General features: G+C 32.1%; 1 protein-coding gene across 4 annotated transcripts in view; it reads right to left on the minus strand.

Annotated features, from left to right (window-relative positions):
• The window catches only part of DENND1B (DENN domain containing 1B), a 254,427-nt gene that overhangs the window by 78,345 nt on the left and 158,368 nt on the right, over positions 1-17,714 (minus strand). For 3 of the 4 annotated variants that reach the window (XM_042925713.1, XM_042925712.1, XM_042925715.1), the window contains 2 exons: positions 15,083-15,128; positions 10,106-10,207 (listed from right to left, as the gene is read on the minus strand). In XM_042925713.1, the coding sequence (XP_042781647.1) occupies positions 10,106-10,207; positions 15,083-15,128 (148 nt within the window). The remainder of the gene's footprint in view (positions 1-10,105; positions 10,208-15,082; positions 15,129-17,714) is intronic. The other variant, XM_042925714.1, reaches the window with a different exon arrangement.

The following is a 17,714-nucleotide window of genomic DNA, read 5'->3' on the forward strand; positions in this document are numbered from 1 at the left end:
ATTTAGCCCACAAAGTGCATAAATCAGGAAGTTTTTATTATTAAAATCCAAACTCAGTAAATGCACACTTTTAGGTAACCCACATAGTCAAACAATAAATACAGCTAAACAATGCAAAAACAAATCTTATGACTTAATGTCTTTTGTCTAAAGTGTGTAGTAAGTTTTTTAAGCTTCAAATGCCTTAAAGAAAACCAATGAGAATGACTAGCAAATACGTGTATTTAATAATTGCCCCCCCCCAAAGGCTTATGATGGAAGGAATATGTCTTTCCATGTTTTATAAAAAGTAAATGGTTGGGTTGTTTTTAAATTTTGCTTTCAAGGGGCGCCTGGGTGGCTCAGTTGGTTAAGTGTCCAACTCTTGATTTCATCTCAGGTCATGATCTCATTGTTCATGGGTCTGAGCCACGCACTGGGCTCCACACTGACAGCATGGAGCCTGCTTGGGATTCTCTCTCTTTCTCTCTCTGCCCCTCCCCTGTGCATACCCTCTTTCTCTCTCGCAAAATAAATAAATAAATAAATAAATAAATAAATACTTAAAAAAATAAAATTCTGCTTTCAAAAATAAAAAAAAAAAAACATTTTAACATGTCATGCCTTACTTATATCTTTGCAAAAAAATTCCTCAGAGTGTATTTTTCTACAAAACATGAAATTGACATTTCAGTTCTCCACAAATTCAGTATTCTTAGGACAATCATAATGTATGCTTACAGAGAATGGAGGCAAGTCAAACCATAACTTAGCCTTCATGACCCCAAGTCCTTGACTGTTTCAGTACTGCTTAAGCTGGTTAGAATATCTGTCACATTGCCACAAGCCCTTCCTAACCAAACCATAATTATGCGGTCTTCACCTCCAAAATCAGTCAGTGTACTTTCTCAGCCCCCTCAGGAGCTCTGTAGAAAATAGGAAACAAAAAAGAAACACTTGTTCTAGAAATGCTCTGTCCAATATAGCAGCCTTTTAGACACATAAGCACTTGAAATGTGACTAGTCCAAATTGGGATTTGCTATGAGTGTAAAATATAAACTTAACTTTGAAGATTTATTATCCCCCCAAATGTAAAATACCCCATTAATAATTTTCATATTGACTACAGAATGAAACAATATTTTGAATATTTGGCTAAATAAAATATATTAAAATTAATTTCATTTTTCTTTTCTTTTTTTTTTTTTTTTTTTTTTTTTTTACTTTTTAACATGCCTACCAGAAAAGTTAAAATTGTGCATGTGGCTCACATTTCTACTGAAAATTGCTATTCTACATGGGCATACTATCTAATTTCATAGACACATGAGACTAGTTACCTGGCCAGAAATATGACTACATTGTTCCTTTGCCTATTTCTACACTATTTCAACCTTTACAAACTGCATAAGGAGGTTTTTCTTGACCTGCTCTCAGAGGGGTCTATCAGTAAGTAGATCTGAGGTTGTTCCTGTTTTTCAGAGACCAAGAGGGCAGGTGAGTTAAGGGTTTCTGGATGCACAAATAAATGCTCAAAAATAGCCTGTAAAAATGAAATACTTTTTCAAATCAGTTTTAGACAGAAAGATATGACTCTAATATGAGATGACTGTGCCAACCTTGCTGTTTCTCTGTCCTTTAGATCACTGGAGTAAATTATCACCAGTTACCAGTGCCCTCTGCAGTGCTAAGTAGCTTTTAGCGGTTTTTATCTATAAAAACGGTGATGTCTCTTCTGTACTTTTTCAATATTTGGTCTGGGAAACAACGTTTTCTGCTTTAACTTCCAAGCTTCTAAGTTTAGTTGGGAAATAAATGTACATTTTCCCCCTAAAATCCTAAAGTTTATACTCATATAGAACTCTGACCTCAGGAGAGCATTTAGAACTTTAGTCACATGGCTAGTATCACACAATCCCATTATGTGACATGGAAAAAGTATCAATTATTTTCCCTTTATATTCTTAAGAGAGTAAGCAAGCCTCCAAAGGCTAAAGACTACTTCAAAACTGACATCTGATTTTCTTATGACATTCTTCAATCTGTAAATAAATTATCTTTGTAAGTCTAATTAGGTATTATATTAGACCAAAAAAAAAAAAAAAAAGTTAAGCAGTGAAAAGAGCTTCAGGAATAAACAGCATCTCATTGCTCTTATCAAATGTTTAGATTCCTTTCATACAGTGAGAATTCAGACTTCTAAGCAGCCATCCACGGGAGGAATTATAACCTGGGTTTGGCACAGTGGGAGTTCACTGCCACATGAATAATATTACCACCAATTCTCTACTTTTACCCTCTTAACACTAAAGTGACTGTGAATAAAAGGAAGGAATTACATGAGTAAACATAACAAACAGGTATAAATTAAAAGAGTGCAGGACACGTGCACACAGTCTGAGTAATGAAGTAATTATGCCAACCGGGAGTTAGGAAGGGAGAGCATATTAAAGGAGCTGAGTTTTCAGAGAAGTGACAGATTTTTCTCTTGACTTTTAGATGTGTCCTTTCAGGAAACAGAAATTAACCCCTACACCTAGAAATTTTAATTTTGCTTTTTAGGATCACAAAGATAAACATCAGGGTAAAGAACAACAGAAGGTAAATACAAATGTCTGGAAATAATATTTAGATAACCTCCACAGCTCTGAAATGTGCCTCTGATGTTTTTAAATACCTCCTTTTATGTAACTACGCTGCACTCGAGAATCCACACACATTTAGAAAAGTTAGAGCTTCCAGTAGTTACCTGCTTTAGAAAAAAGCTACAAAGATAAAATGTTTTATTCTCCCTTAAAACATGTTACGGTTATCATATGAAGCAGGTATTAAATCCCCACACTTCCTTCATCTTTCTAATGTGCAGGTTTTTGTTTTTTTTTTTAGAAACAAAAGGAAACCTACCTTCTTAATATAATTTTCTAGCAAGCTTCTACTCGAGGATTAAAATGGTCACTTTTAACATTGATCAAATGAAAAGCATAGGATACACTTGCAGAGTGTATCATTACATTGTCTCTGTGTATGCTGAAATTACCTCTCAAAACTTAGTTAATAAAGGGGCAGCTAGAACTATTTTCCTTTCAGAGGCCATTATAATAGTAAGACAATGTAAGTAAGTAAGACAATCGTAAGACAATAGTAAGACAATAGTAAGACAAACTGCTCTTATCCCCCCATCAAGCCCAATGTCACGCCAGTGTCTCTAATATCAACGCCATTTCCACTCATCTAGTTACCCAAAAAGGAATCTTGCACGTCCTCAACACTTCACCCTTTCTCATCTCCCACATGCAATGCATCACCAAGCCCTGTTAGGCCACTGATGGAGACTTCAAATCCGTCCACTTTTCTCTAAGTCCCTGCCACTGTCAAGTTCAAGAAACTAGCATCTCTACCTAGACTACTGCAAAAGGCCCCTCAACTGATCTTCCTGTTTCATTAATCTTCAGGACCCCAGAACCCAAGATGATATCTTCAGAAGTCGAAGCAGATCACACTATTCCTCTGCTAAAGATCTCCAATGAATTTCTAATAATGTCCAAGTGTCCTTAACAAGAACTACAGATCTTTTAGGATCACACTTCCTATCTCCACAACCTCACCTTGCCTCATTCTCTTTTTTGCTCATCTCATTACAGCTACACAAGACTTCTTTCCATTTCTTGGGTTTGCCAACCTCGTCCTCACAGCAGAGCCTTTGTACATGCTATTCTTCCTCCTCCTACTTTGCATGGCTTACTCATACTCCTCATTGAGGCCAATTCTGGAAACTGATGTTTTGGCATGTTGAGCTTGACTGCACCACAAACAGCTGATCTGAGTGTTTAGACTGGTAAGAATGAAGTCTCAGGCTAAAATCAGTTTGTTCAGTGTACTTATGGTGGAGATGATGGTCAGTCCACCAACAGCCACTGTCTCTTTCTTTGGTAAGAGAAATCCTAAATTTCGACTGGTGCTAGCTAGCTCAACCTAGCTACGTTGACCCAGCTACTTTCCAACATCCCTCCTGACTTTGTGTGGCCACATGGTTGGGTTCTGATGAATGGAATGCAAGTTCCATGAGAGCCGTGTATTATGTCTTCCTGTTCACTCAGCTCCTAGCATAATACAGGCATACGGTAGGTGCTCAATAAATATCTGAATAAATGACTAACTGAATGAATGAATAAATACATTAGCCACCTGTCACACTTATACATTAGTATCTCTAGTTAACAGGATCAGAAGATCTGTGATGGGCTCCAGGAACATGATTCATTTAAAAGTTCACCAAGTCATTATGATATCAGCAAGATTTCGGAATCGCTTTTGTAACAGTACTCACAATATCATATACATGAAAAGTCTTGTATACGGAAAAGTCAAGAACTTAAAGAACTAGAAACAAATTGGAAATTATTTTTAAAGCCAAAATCAAGGCCTTTACATTTAAATACATACATATGTGTATATACATATATATGATATATGTATATGTATGATGTATGTATTTACGCATTAGCAGTAGAAAGAGAGAAGCATGCTATTAAGATGATACAGGAAAAAAAAAAGACATTTGGAGAAAAGCTAGGTAATTTAGATGGAAATGAAAACCCATGAGAAAGCCAAGGAACTTCATGAGCACTTAAAATCACTAAGAGTAACAAACTATAAATCAACTTTAAAATGGCAAAAGTACAGAGACATAAGGAGGGAGCTGCTAAAGCCTGGATCACTGCAGTGGGAGGGACAGATGCTCTTACTCAGCTGGGAGAAAATAACAAAGGCCTTTTACAAGTTTAGAAGCGTGGTTAATTAAGGCTTTGAGTTTTATTTTTCATTTTGTTTTGCTTTCATATTTACATTTTAGATTTAAAAAAATATACACCAAGAAAACAGTAGGAAAAATCGCAAAATCTGTAGTTTACTTACAAACAACAGCAACAAAAAACTTGGTATAAAAAAATCACGTCTCTGAAAATAATTATTTAAAGGAATAGTAAGTTTCCACCGACACCCAAAGTCAGGTACAGTGACCGCCATCACCACACGGTCCCCCCTTCCCGGGAGCCAAACTGACTCACGCTCATAGCCACAAAAGTGTATATTAAACGTACACCCACGTTTCTTCTCATTACTATGGAAGTCAGATGAAAATATCCTTGTAAAATGTTCTGCGTAACTCTAAACAGGGATTTTAAAAGCAACTTTTATAACAAAAGATAAAGAAATGCAATTATGGTTCCCTTCGCCCATCATTTACTGAATGCCTACTATTTACAAAGCTCTGCACTGGGCTGTGTGGTGGGAGCAAGGCACATCTAGGTGCCTGGATTCTAACAGCTGAAGACTGAGGGGAGTATGACTGCATTTCTCCAGGGGGAAACTGAAAGCAGTATTTGTCTCTGGAAGTCTACTCTAGTAAACTAAAAAAAAGAAACAAAACCAAAAACAAAACAAAACAACAACAACAACAATAACAAAAACGGTGTCTAAGTTACTCTAGAACCTGAATGAAATCGGGTTATCTTTCTAACCTTGCCACTCTAGAATTTTGCTGGGGAATTTATTTACTGTTAAACATGATAAGAATTACAGCAGAGCTGTGGCAAACCTGGAACTAATATAATATTCTCTGGGGTCTTTTCTTTTTAACATATATTATGACAATTTAACATATTAAACCTTCATGTTAGGTTAGAGGAAAGATCCAACAAATTAAACATATCTATTAGCTATTCACACAGTTACAAGAGTTAAATTGGTTTCTATACTTTCATTTTTTTAAAAAAAGGCTGATTTTAAAAATTCTCTGAAATAGCCAATTCTTTTCCAAATTTTTCCTAAATTAACTCACTTAAATGTAGATATCTTAAATGTTTTCTTAAAGTTAGAGTTTTGGGGTATTTCCTTAAGTTTAGGCTTTTAATGATTTTTGGCGATTCAGAGCAATTTGTGTCTTTTCATTGCACAATAAAACCATTAACCTATTCCTTCACATGATTCTTGAAAGCATCACTATAAGATGCACAGTATTTTAGATGACTCCATTTTATAATAAAGTATTTTTAAAATTTTAGTAATTAAATACGCTTTATACTAAATGTAGCTATCCTGTAACATACCAGGGTCTATGGTGAATTGTACAATAATGCTGAAGTGTATATTTCCTATATACTCTCATAATAGAAAATAAAAAAATAATTTTCCAGTAGTGTTCCATATAAGATGAAAATAAGTTTTTTAAAGTGTTAACAACCCTAATTTAAATCAAATAGGTCACACTGATACTTCATAAGCAAGATTAGAACAGAGAATAAGATTCTACAGTAAATTCCAGAACAGTTACTGATTACGTTGTATATCATGTTTATACGAAAGGACCACGGTCTAGTATTTGAGAGGATGAATGTTTATATGAAAGGGACCATGGTCTAAGTGTGAAAGGATGAACCTATAATATGAACTAATGCTGTAGAAATACTGTTAACAGTATACTTTCTGTGTCTTCATTTTCTTATCTAAAATAGGGATAAGTATATTGACCTGAGAGTATAGTATTTAAAACCTAATCAGTTAAAATTATTTAAAGACAATAAAGCAACAAAGATAAAAATTCACTTCCTAGTAATGGGTATTTTAGTGCATGTAACTTTTTCAGATGTCAGTTCTAACCTGCTTTCATCTGTAAGAGTTTGTAATTGTTTTAATTTAATTTTTTCACAAAGAGATCTCCTAAATCTCATTATAATTCTAATTAGCTTAATTTTCTAAGAAGTGAGTTGTCCTATTTATTTTTGAAATAGTTAAGAATTCCCCAAATTACTTTTAAAAATATTAATGATGATAAAAATTAAAATGAGCACTAATACCTTAGAATACAGCATTTCAAACTATTACGTGATTGAAACAAAATTTGTGTATATATTTGGAATGAAGGAGTCTCAATGGTAAATTTTCTAAAATTAAAAAGAATTCATCACTTGAAATTTCAAATGTTGTATTTAATTCAACTGTTTCATTTTCCCCACAGTAAAAAACATAGCATGATAACACTAAATTCAATTGATATTATTACACAGCCCTCAAATTTATTTTTCATTTCAAGACACTCAACCTACACGTTTGAAGGTATCTACAGTTGACATAGCCACTAAAAGTAAAATCACAATGTATTCAGACAGAAAACTACAAAAGTATATTTTAATGGGTCTACTGCTTTTAAGATATTCCATGTAATAATCAATATCGTTAAAATCACTCTCAATAAAGTTTGTGTTTTTTTTTCTTTTAATGATCCAAATCTATAGTGAAATGATGAAATCGAAAAACAAGTGTTCTTGTCAGAAGACAGGAAGAGAGTTTTTTCCCTTCCCTTAAGGAAAACAAAGGATTCCTGAAAGCTTTGCCCTGATTTATTTTTCCAATTTTAAATACCTTAAGAGTAGCGGAACTGCTACTGGCATGGTAGTATTTCTAACAGTCAATAAATCTAAAATATTATGTGTGAATATTGGAATGAAGCCATTAAGAAGATTACAGCATGCAACACAGCAGAGGGTCCACAGGAAAAAAGAACTAGTAATTCAGGACAACTGTGACCACTGACCTTTGAACAGCCAAGACCACTGGTCAGGCTGACACAGTAATAGAGTGCACATGCATAGAAAGTCCTCTAGCCTGTAAGTATAATTTAAATGCTTTGGTGAATGATTTTAAAAGGTCCCCTTTTAAATATGAGTTAATTTATTAAATAATCAAACAGTACCAGGATTTTTTCAGGGTATTTTTCAGGATTCAAGAATATTTTCTCTTAATTCAGATCACAACACAAAAAATTCAGTAAGATCATTTGTGACTCTAACACATCTCATTTAAAACACTGACAATTATAGAAAGTATGATGTGATACTTTATCATATTTCCTGTAAAACTACAAGAGACAGCTTTTGGAAAATGGATGGAAAGAGCTAAATTTATTAGAGAGGGGTTAAACAAACAACCACCTAAAGTATTTGTAGAAAATGACTATAACTTTAAAATAACTCATACTTTCAGTAGATGGCCCTGGTTCCACCCCAGAGCTGCATCCACTTATTCGTTGTTCAAATCTGTCTGTAAGTCTCGGGCCCTTAATCTCAAGTATACGTATAGTTATATCTACATCACTTTGCAGAGTTCCTTTTTAAGATTCTTTTTACTTCAGTTACGTACAGTTAACTGTTCCTTATAAACGAGCAATGAGATGGTCCCTCCTGTCATTTCACATATTTAGGCTTTTATATTTTGTGGAACTGTTAAACTTCGTCATATTTTAAAATAAATGTCTTGGTATCAAACTAATTCTACTGGGAAAGTAGTACTTCTCAATTAAAAAAGAACCACCCACCAAAAAAAATTACTATTAAAAATTGCTTTTCTCAAAGAGATGAAATTAGCTACCACTGAAACTGACTATAAAAATTTTTATGACACAAAAAAAGCTGATTTCTTTCTCATTTTTCTTTTTCTTCTTTTTTTTTTTATAAACAATCCTTTCTACTTAGGGCATTAACAGTGGAAATGCATTGCACATAAAGAAAATATTTATAAAAGTTGGGGCTTTATATCATAATTAGTTTTCTATCCAATGAAGAATTCTTTGATGGATTTCTAAATGAATAACTCTAATCATTTCTAGCAGCTTCTGCAAAATTTTTATAATGAGGCAATCTAGTTATAATGAGCTAAAAAGATAATATAATTCTTTACTGGCCTGGGTTTGGATTTGTTCATACATAGCATAAATTTTACTACAGTAAGATAAAGTAGTTCAATTTAATTTGCTTCAAGGTCAGCAAGTATTTTAGGTTATTTATGGGCATAGATAATCTGATTTTAACTTTAAAATCACATTTTTCCTATCACTAGCCATAAAAACAATCAAAGCTAGTATTACTGTATTTTTTGAGTTTGAAATTTTTAAATTCACTTTTTCAAACTCCCTAATAAGGATTTCAAAGTACTTGCAATACTGCAGAAAAATATATGATGAAGGTTTTTTTATTTATGGATTTTAATATTCCTGAAAAAACTGGATTTTTTTAAAAAGGAGAGTTATTTTTAACTTAGAACTATGTTATAAAGATATTTTTAAATAGCCATTAAAATATATACAGAAACAGCACTAGCCTGCATTTTGCCCTGTTCTAAGGAATATGCAGGCCAAAAATGCACTTTTGGAGACTATTTAACATGAAATACAGAGTATATCCTATTATAAGCTGCAGACACACACATGCACACACACACAAACCCTCTGCAAGATCAAAGAGCAGAAGAGAACTGGCACTTAATTTATCAGCCTTTACAGACAAAAGACAGTTTTCGTCATTTCAAAAGGATCAGATGTCTTTTATGACAAACTGGGTTTGCAGTTTAATTTACAAATAGAATTCTAAGTAAGCAGTCTTTGCTCTGCCAAAGCAAATGACAAACAGTGTAGGTTTTCATTCTTGCGGCCCTCAGCAGGATAGAAAAGATTAAAATAAAACTGAAATAATTTAGAGAAAACAAATAAATGTTTCAGAAAGTTGAGGGAGATCAAAGCCAGAATTTTCTGACCCCAACTGTACAAGCATTTCTTATTATATTGACCAGTGCCATCAGATCATTAATTAAAAGGAAAAGCACTGGCAGGTGGCAGGGAAGCAAAAGCCGATAATTGGCCCCCTTCTTCTTCTTGCCTTCAAAAACTCTCTCATTCTTTTGCAAGACATGCCACTAGGCAGACAGAAATGCCTACTTTGTAATATAATGATTAAGATGAGATGAAGAGACTTACGTTTAAAGAAACTCTGCCTAATGAATGCATCTAGCTTTTTAATTATGATCCTACTTTTACAATAGGAATATGATGTTCCATTCAACATCTCCTCAACTGCCAAAAGGTAAAAATATTAAATATAGAATCTACACTGATTCCTCTCACACCCATGCACATACTCAGTCCTTTTATTTCAGATAAAAAAAAAAAACCTGGGAAAAATAACTCTTTGTAATTCAAGGGTCCTGGAGAAAGTAGATAGATAGATAGATAGATAGATAGATAGATAGATAGACAGACAGATAATGTGTTCACCACAAAATAACCTTCAGACTTACCACATCACTTGGTAGGTTGTTCAAGTCATTAAATGGTGATTCTAAAGTGTTTGTGTCAACATTTAACATAACCACATCCTCCAATGATTTATTTTTCACTCTCTGTTTAAAAAACACAAGTACAAATAAACATCTTAGTATATTTTCCTTCCAAAACTATAATGAACTTAGAAATGTAGAGAAAATTATCTTGATGACAATTAGCCTTGGGGGATAAAAAAGAAAAATCCTATATTATAAGAACATATAAAAAACTTTGCCTTATAAGAAAGAAAGTTTGTCTACAACCGTTCAAAAAGATTGGATAAAAAAATCCTTAGAACAGAATGTTTGGTCATCTAAACACATTGATTTAGTTTGGAGATATTAAATGTAATTTAACTACCAAAGAGATATTGTAACAAAAACTCACAAAATCGGAATGGCTATGTTAAACCAGAAAAACTTACATCCTTTAAAAACTTATCAACTGAATTTCTGTCCAATGATACAGGAACTTGTGGCCAGTTCTACACCTATTTTTAGCAAAAATCACATTATAGGGCTAACATAAGCCAAAAATCATGACTACTATAAACTAAATTTTAAACTAATAAACATTTTCTCCGTACTTCCATACCAATTCAGTATAAGCTGTTTATGAGGACTGTAAGTTGAATAAGAAAAATGATAAAGAGAGCGGTAATAAGGAATTGTTGCATTATTTATACATGAATTTAATATAAAAGATGAAATTTAATAGCCTATCAGATTATTTGACTTGTCTTATCAGTTTGACAGCTTAGTTAAATGGTCAAATTATCTCAATATGTGGACTAATGACAGTAAATTAGAATTTCATCAAATTTTTCATCCTTAAAGAAAGGAAATACAAAGGTTTATTTTCCCTATTTAGACTACTATGTATACCTAAACAAATCATATAATTCTATTCGCCTTATTTAAATGATAGCAAATATAGCATTATTTTTTGATGCAAAAAAATTAGGTGTTCATTAATGAAATATATCACCTCAGAATTCCATAATTGTATAGGTCAACTAGAGATAAGTCAATTAATTTCAGTGTAGTATTTTTTAAATGACATTATAGAATAAGAGCTATTTTTGAGAATTATTAAATACCTTACATTTTAAATTGGCCAACCCAATTTTTTTTGTTTTAAGTTATTCAAGAATGAAATTTCTCTGATCCATTTAGAACTTCAAACCTCTGCATAGTAGGCAGAATGTTAAATTTGCTAGGGAAATGGTAGTCTAGAGTAGGGAATTTGTATGTTAAGAAAGCAATAATGTCTGGGTAGAATATGGATTCTCAGGGGGATATATGATAGCAAAAATCTATCTTGTAAAAGACATTGTAATTATTCCAAAATAAGAGTCAGAGGATGGCTGTTTCTTGGAAATTAACAGAGAACCACCTACAATAGTGACACTCTCACCAAAACATTTATAAATAAACTCATTTCTTTTCCTTTCCATATGTATACATAAATGTAAAAAAGGCTCATATACATAAATATGTAGTTATTTATAAATTAACTACAGCATAACTACAAAAATAGCCTATTTTATAAGCAACAATACATTTATATCAATGGTGTTCGAGTGGAAAAAGTATGTCATAATTTTGATTTTCACCTTCAATTCTAAGTTGTTTCCTTTAACAGAAACTATAAAGTTAATCCAGAAACCTAGTGCATTTGTTAAAGGATGAAATGAGTTTCTCTAAATAGCCTGGAATAATGGTTATGTGACACCTAAGTGTTTTGCTATGACACTAATGCTAAATTCTGAATAAAGAAAATTAGTATTAACATGAAATGTATACTTTTTTCCAACTTGCCCTTCATTTAAAAATGTCTGATAATAGCTGAATATTAAATTCTGTCCAAGGGACCATTCAATAAGAATGGAAAATGTATTAATTTCAATAAAGCAATACACTGAGATGCACTAAAATGAGAACAATTCTACATTAGCAAAGAGGGAAAAATAGTATGTAATTAAAATTTTTTTTATTTGGATTAATGTCACTTTTTTATCTTTGTTTCCTTCCAAGTCAGGCTTTAACTATTTTCTAAATAGGAATAAAAATTCATACAGCATATAAAATGATAACATTTTCTCTGTCTCAGATTATTATATCTCATAATGTTCGTAAGCTTGCTTGGCTCGGGAAAGAGAAAAAGGAAAATTTGACTTTTTCTTCAAAAATAAGAAAATAATATTAGGACAGAGACTGAAAGTGTTATTAAGGACAAGAGTACGGTACTAAGGTTGGTTAAGTCTTTCTCTCACATCCTCTCTATATAAGCCTTCCATGCAATGTGACTACAAATGTGACTATCGTATCATGTACGATAATGCAAGGAAATGACCCGGGGTCAGCAATCACATGTTCCTGCAAAATGGAGCCAACATTTTATTTAGAATCTTTTGTGTATATTAAAACACGTAATGCAATGCTCACACTTGGAGCCTCTACTGACTTGCTCCTCCATCATTTACAGACCTTTGAGTTCAACCCTGAAGTCGAATTTTCAGGGAGAACAAAATGTCCTTATCCTTTATTTTGGAAGCAAATTTACATTTTAAAAAAGAGATTTCCCGCCATCTTACAGTCATGACTACATAAAAATAATTAAAAGAAAGATTTAAAGGATATTAGTTTCACATCTTTGAACAATTATGTTTAGAAGTCTTTCTAAAACGTATGTCAAAACTGTCTTGACAAAGAGAGAGAATAGGGAATATGTTGATTCTTCCTAAAAAAAAAAAAATTCATTGTAATTGCAACCAAACAAAATGTAAAAAATTACTCAGTTCAGTCTCACATAAAATTTGTAAATAGATATATCCACATTTGAACTATAATGCCATTAATATAAAATAAGAAAGATCAAATTTTGCTTAAAAATATCTGCCTGATAATGACATAATAAGAATGGAATGGCAGGATGTGTATCTTGTAATAGATTAAGGAGAAAGTTACTAAATGGTACCCAACTGGTTTAAAGACATTCTTGAAGTTCCTATTACCCCTTCTCATTGACTATTAAACCCAATAAACTAAATACAATTGACTAAAAAGACAGTTCAGTAAGTCCAGAGTATAAAAGATACAGAGATGTTAACCAATCTAATCATGGCTGTAAACCTTCTCATTTAGTGCTGACTCAATTTAAAATTAGAATGGACTGTTTCTCCAAGACAATACTGTAAGAAGTAAAAAATTCTTAAATTTGCTCCTTTAAAAAAATAATGATTTTCTCTATACGTGTCTAATAAATACGCAATTAAATATGACTGAATTTTTAAAACATGTACCCATTTCTATAATATTTTGGAAAAGCTGAATCATTAGTTTTAAAAGTTGGTATAGAACCATTATGTAAAAAAATACAGAACATCACCAGGTACAATAAACAACTTTAAATAGTTTTCATCTGTACAAGTAAACATACTATAAAAATTATGTATTCTATTAGATACATTAAATAAGAAGAGACATGTGCATTAATATCAAAATCAGATATGATGACTTCTTTGAAACCATACCAACCAACTGCGGTTAGATTTTGTACAGTCAAAATACTGATGAAGAAAATACCAGTTATATATTCTACAATCAGATAACAGATTAAATACTTATTCATACACAATGTGACCTTTCACTGAAAGTACCTTGGCATGTAAAACAAGTTGTCTAAAAATTAACAAACATAAAGGCTCATGTTATTCAACTTAGACTTCAAACTTAAAACAAGTCTACTAAAGAAGTTCATTAAAATATATCCAATATTATTAATGATTTAACAAATAAAAATGTTACCCTTGCATTTTGCAAAAGGAGAAAGTGACCAGAACGAGAGTACATGCAGAATTCTATAATTCATGACTACTATCCGAACATGATTTCTCCAGACATGATCCTCACCACTCCTATATAATAATAATATAATCGCCAGGATCTTCCTTGATCAGCAGAGTGAGGATTGATGGTGTATACAGTGACAACAACTAATAAGAAAACCAAATCTAACTTAGATTGTTGATTAGAAACTGGCTTAAAGTACAATATGCACACACACACACACACACACACACTATATATATATATATATATATATACATATATATATATATATACACATATATATATACGTATATATGTATATATATGTGTGTGTATATATATATGTGTATATATATATATAAAAAACTGAAAATCAGATAGCATAATAATGCCATGCAATTGACCCAAGTCTTTTGTTCAGATCCAAATCTTTTATTTTTTTCTAATTTTCTAAGAAGTCTTCTCTTGAAATCTCACTGATTCCAAGTTCAAGGTCTTTAAAGTTCAACATTTTTCACTGTAGTGATGATAAGTCACAAAAGTCATTTTGGAATGAAGTGATAACATTGCAAAAAACTTACTGCGTTCTAAATCCCCAACAGGACTGAAAACTAAAAAATATTTTAAGTCTATATTTTAATTTAAAACTTCATGATTAGTGTATTCCAACCACATTTTGAAAAAGCACACTGACAAAATGTATCAAAATGGAGTGTGAAAAATAAAAACATTTTCCCTTTATGAATCATAACTACATAAATTCTGACCTTCAAAATAAGGTCTGAAAAAGAAACATATAAAAGATCCCAAGTGCCATATAGAAAGTTGTTCATCAAAGACTAAGTTTTTAGTACTTAAAATTTACCATATGATCTTGACCAAATTTACCATATTTTCATGGGTTTCATGCCATTGAAAATGGTCATTCAGTATACTAACTAAAATGAAATTATTCCAATACAGTATTTCTGAAAATGATCATGTAAGTATACCCTAAATATGAAACTTATCATTACTTTGTACTATTCAACTGATTCTCTTTCAAAATACAACTGTTTTAACTATTATTTATATTCATTAATTTATCACACATGTATCTCATGTCTGAAAGATACTTACCTCTATGAGGCTGGAGTGTATTCCAATCAGGTATGGCATCGGAGCACTAAATTGGAAATATATAATGTATATATTCATGAAGTTCATTAACACAGAAACAATATAAGTAATTCAGAAGGTTTAAAAAATTAAATTAATTAAATGTGCAGTTCTAATAGAGCCCACTACAGATAATTAAAATTATTCAATATATAAAAGTCAAATTTAATCTGAGAGGTCATTAATATATTCAAATTAAGGTTGCTTGCCATAAAACTCACAAAAGCATTTACAATTAAATAAAGAGTAGTAACACCTAAAAAAGCTTTTTTAGTTAGGAAGAATATTAGAGCCTAAGTCATAGTCCTGAGTTAAATCTTCCATATATTTCATATAAAACATATCCTAAATAATTAGCAAATTTTTTCACATTTCTTTTATATACCTTTTATATTCAATTAGATTCTTATTTCTACGATTCTCTTAAAAAATCATCATTGCTTCATACCTACTACACCACCAAAATTTTTTGAATCAGTTACCAAATATTTATTAAGACCTACTATGTGCCAAGCACTGTTTGGAAACTAGAAGTTCTTCCTCTACTGTTATCATTCTCTTTCCATACTATCTTTCTGCTCATGTACCTTGTCTTTCATTTAAATGTTGTACATTCCTATTTATCTCACTTTTGCTTTTATTAATAAAGTAATTTTAATGAATTAAAAAATATTCAAATATGTTTAAGCATGATACTGAATTAATTAATTCTACAGATAAAATCTGGAGCATACCAGGCAGTAGGACCTGGGCTAGGGTCTAGGTACAATAATAAGTGATATAAATAGAATAGATTCCTTTGCAGATCTTATACTCCAGCAGAGCATACAGACATTAAATAATCTTTGTGACATAAAATCGGGCTTACTTAGTAACTTCAAAAACATTTCTCATGAAATACATGAAGGGAATTATCCAACTTGACATTTCAAAATCAAAATATTATTTAACAAGAAAACGTGAGAATGGACAGATATCTACAAAGGTGATAGAAGATATGCAAATAAATAGCTAAAACAATCTTTGACATTTCTTTTTATAGACATCTTTGTGTTATATTTAAGGCAAACATTTTCTATGTTAATGAAAACAGCCTTTTTAAAAGAATTTTCATAATTTTCCAAACATCACTTTCACTATCAGTCCAAACTCCTGTGTATCCACTTTGCTACTGAGGACCAGTAATAGATAAAGCTAACAGGCACCTTGACAGACCCAGTTTTTCAAACGAACCTCAAACAGCTCCAGATTTATTTGAAGCTGGCTAACCACTAACATATATATCCAGAACTCACAAAAAAATAAGGATGGTTAAAGTTTTTATTTGACTCCTCATTATCCTGTTCATTACTTCTTATTGTACTAGATTCTAATTTTCTTTTGTAGCTTTGTTCCTTCATATATATATATATATATATATATATATATATATATATACACATACATATTAAATATAACAGACCATCTGGAATTGATCTGATATTTTGGATCATTTGACTGAAAGTTAAGAACTATTTACAGGCCTTGATATCCTTAAGACCTAACAGATTTTCTGCCTTCAAAAGGAAACAGGAGGAAAAATGTGGACTGTTCCACTTTTGCTTAAATAAAGGAAGGCTGATTACTTCCCTAGCTCAAGTTCTCATCTCTGGAATCCCTTCTGGGACTCCACAGAAGACATAAAATATATGTCACTAACTGTTCTGGGCTCCCACACTGGGTTCAGAACATTTTCACAAAACAGGATAGGCAAATCCCAAGATCTTAAATATGTCAAGCTGTCCCCACATCCAAAATAGTAGAAAATTATTCAAGTTACTGTGCAAACTTCCAATTTACCCCAGGTTAGGTTATCCTACCCACAAAATTTACAACATAGTAAGTCTGTGGTATCTCAAATTTCTAAGTACATTTTAATATAATGAGTGTTGGGGCACCTGGGTGGCTCAGTCAGTTAAGCATCTGACTCTTGATTTCAGCTCAAGTCATGATCTCACGGTCCTGAGACCAAGGACGAGTCGGGCTCCATGTTGGGCTTGGAGCCTGCTTGGGATTCTCTCTCTTCCACTCCCTCTGCCCCTCCCTCTTATGCACACACATGAGCACATGCTCTCTCTTGGGGGGAAAAATAATAATAATATAATGAGTGTTAATCAAAAAATATGTAAGCCTCCTAAAATTAACAATTATTATTTCCATTTTAGTTGTTAGGGGAACACTTGAGTGGATCAGATTTCAAAAAATCAGAGCCCACTGTGCTGACAGCTCAGAGCCTGGAGCCTGTTTCAGATTCTGTGTCTCCCTCTCTCTCTGCCCCTCCCCTGTTCATGCTCTGTCTCTCTCTGTCTCAAAAATAAATAAATAAATAAACAAGAAAAAAAATCAGAGCCCAAAGTAGCAGCTAACCTATTGAAGTCCTATGAAATACATCTAAGGTAACATTTTTTAAATTTCTTGAAAGTTAGTTATTTCTTAAAATATAAAAAATAAATGTTTAGCAATTATTAAGCTGGAATAAAAATTCAATAAAGGGTTCCTATGTAGAACTTAGTAATAAAGTAACTTCTAGCTTTTTCTGTGAGATTACTGGGTA

Source organism: Panthera leo, chromosome F3, assembly GCF_018350215.1.
Source record: "Panthera leo isolate Ple1 chromosome F3, P.leo_Ple1_pat1.1, whole genome shotgun sequence".
Taxonomy (NCBI): domain Eukaryota; kingdom Metazoa; phylum Chordata; class Mammalia; order Carnivora; family Felidae; genus Panthera; species Panthera leo.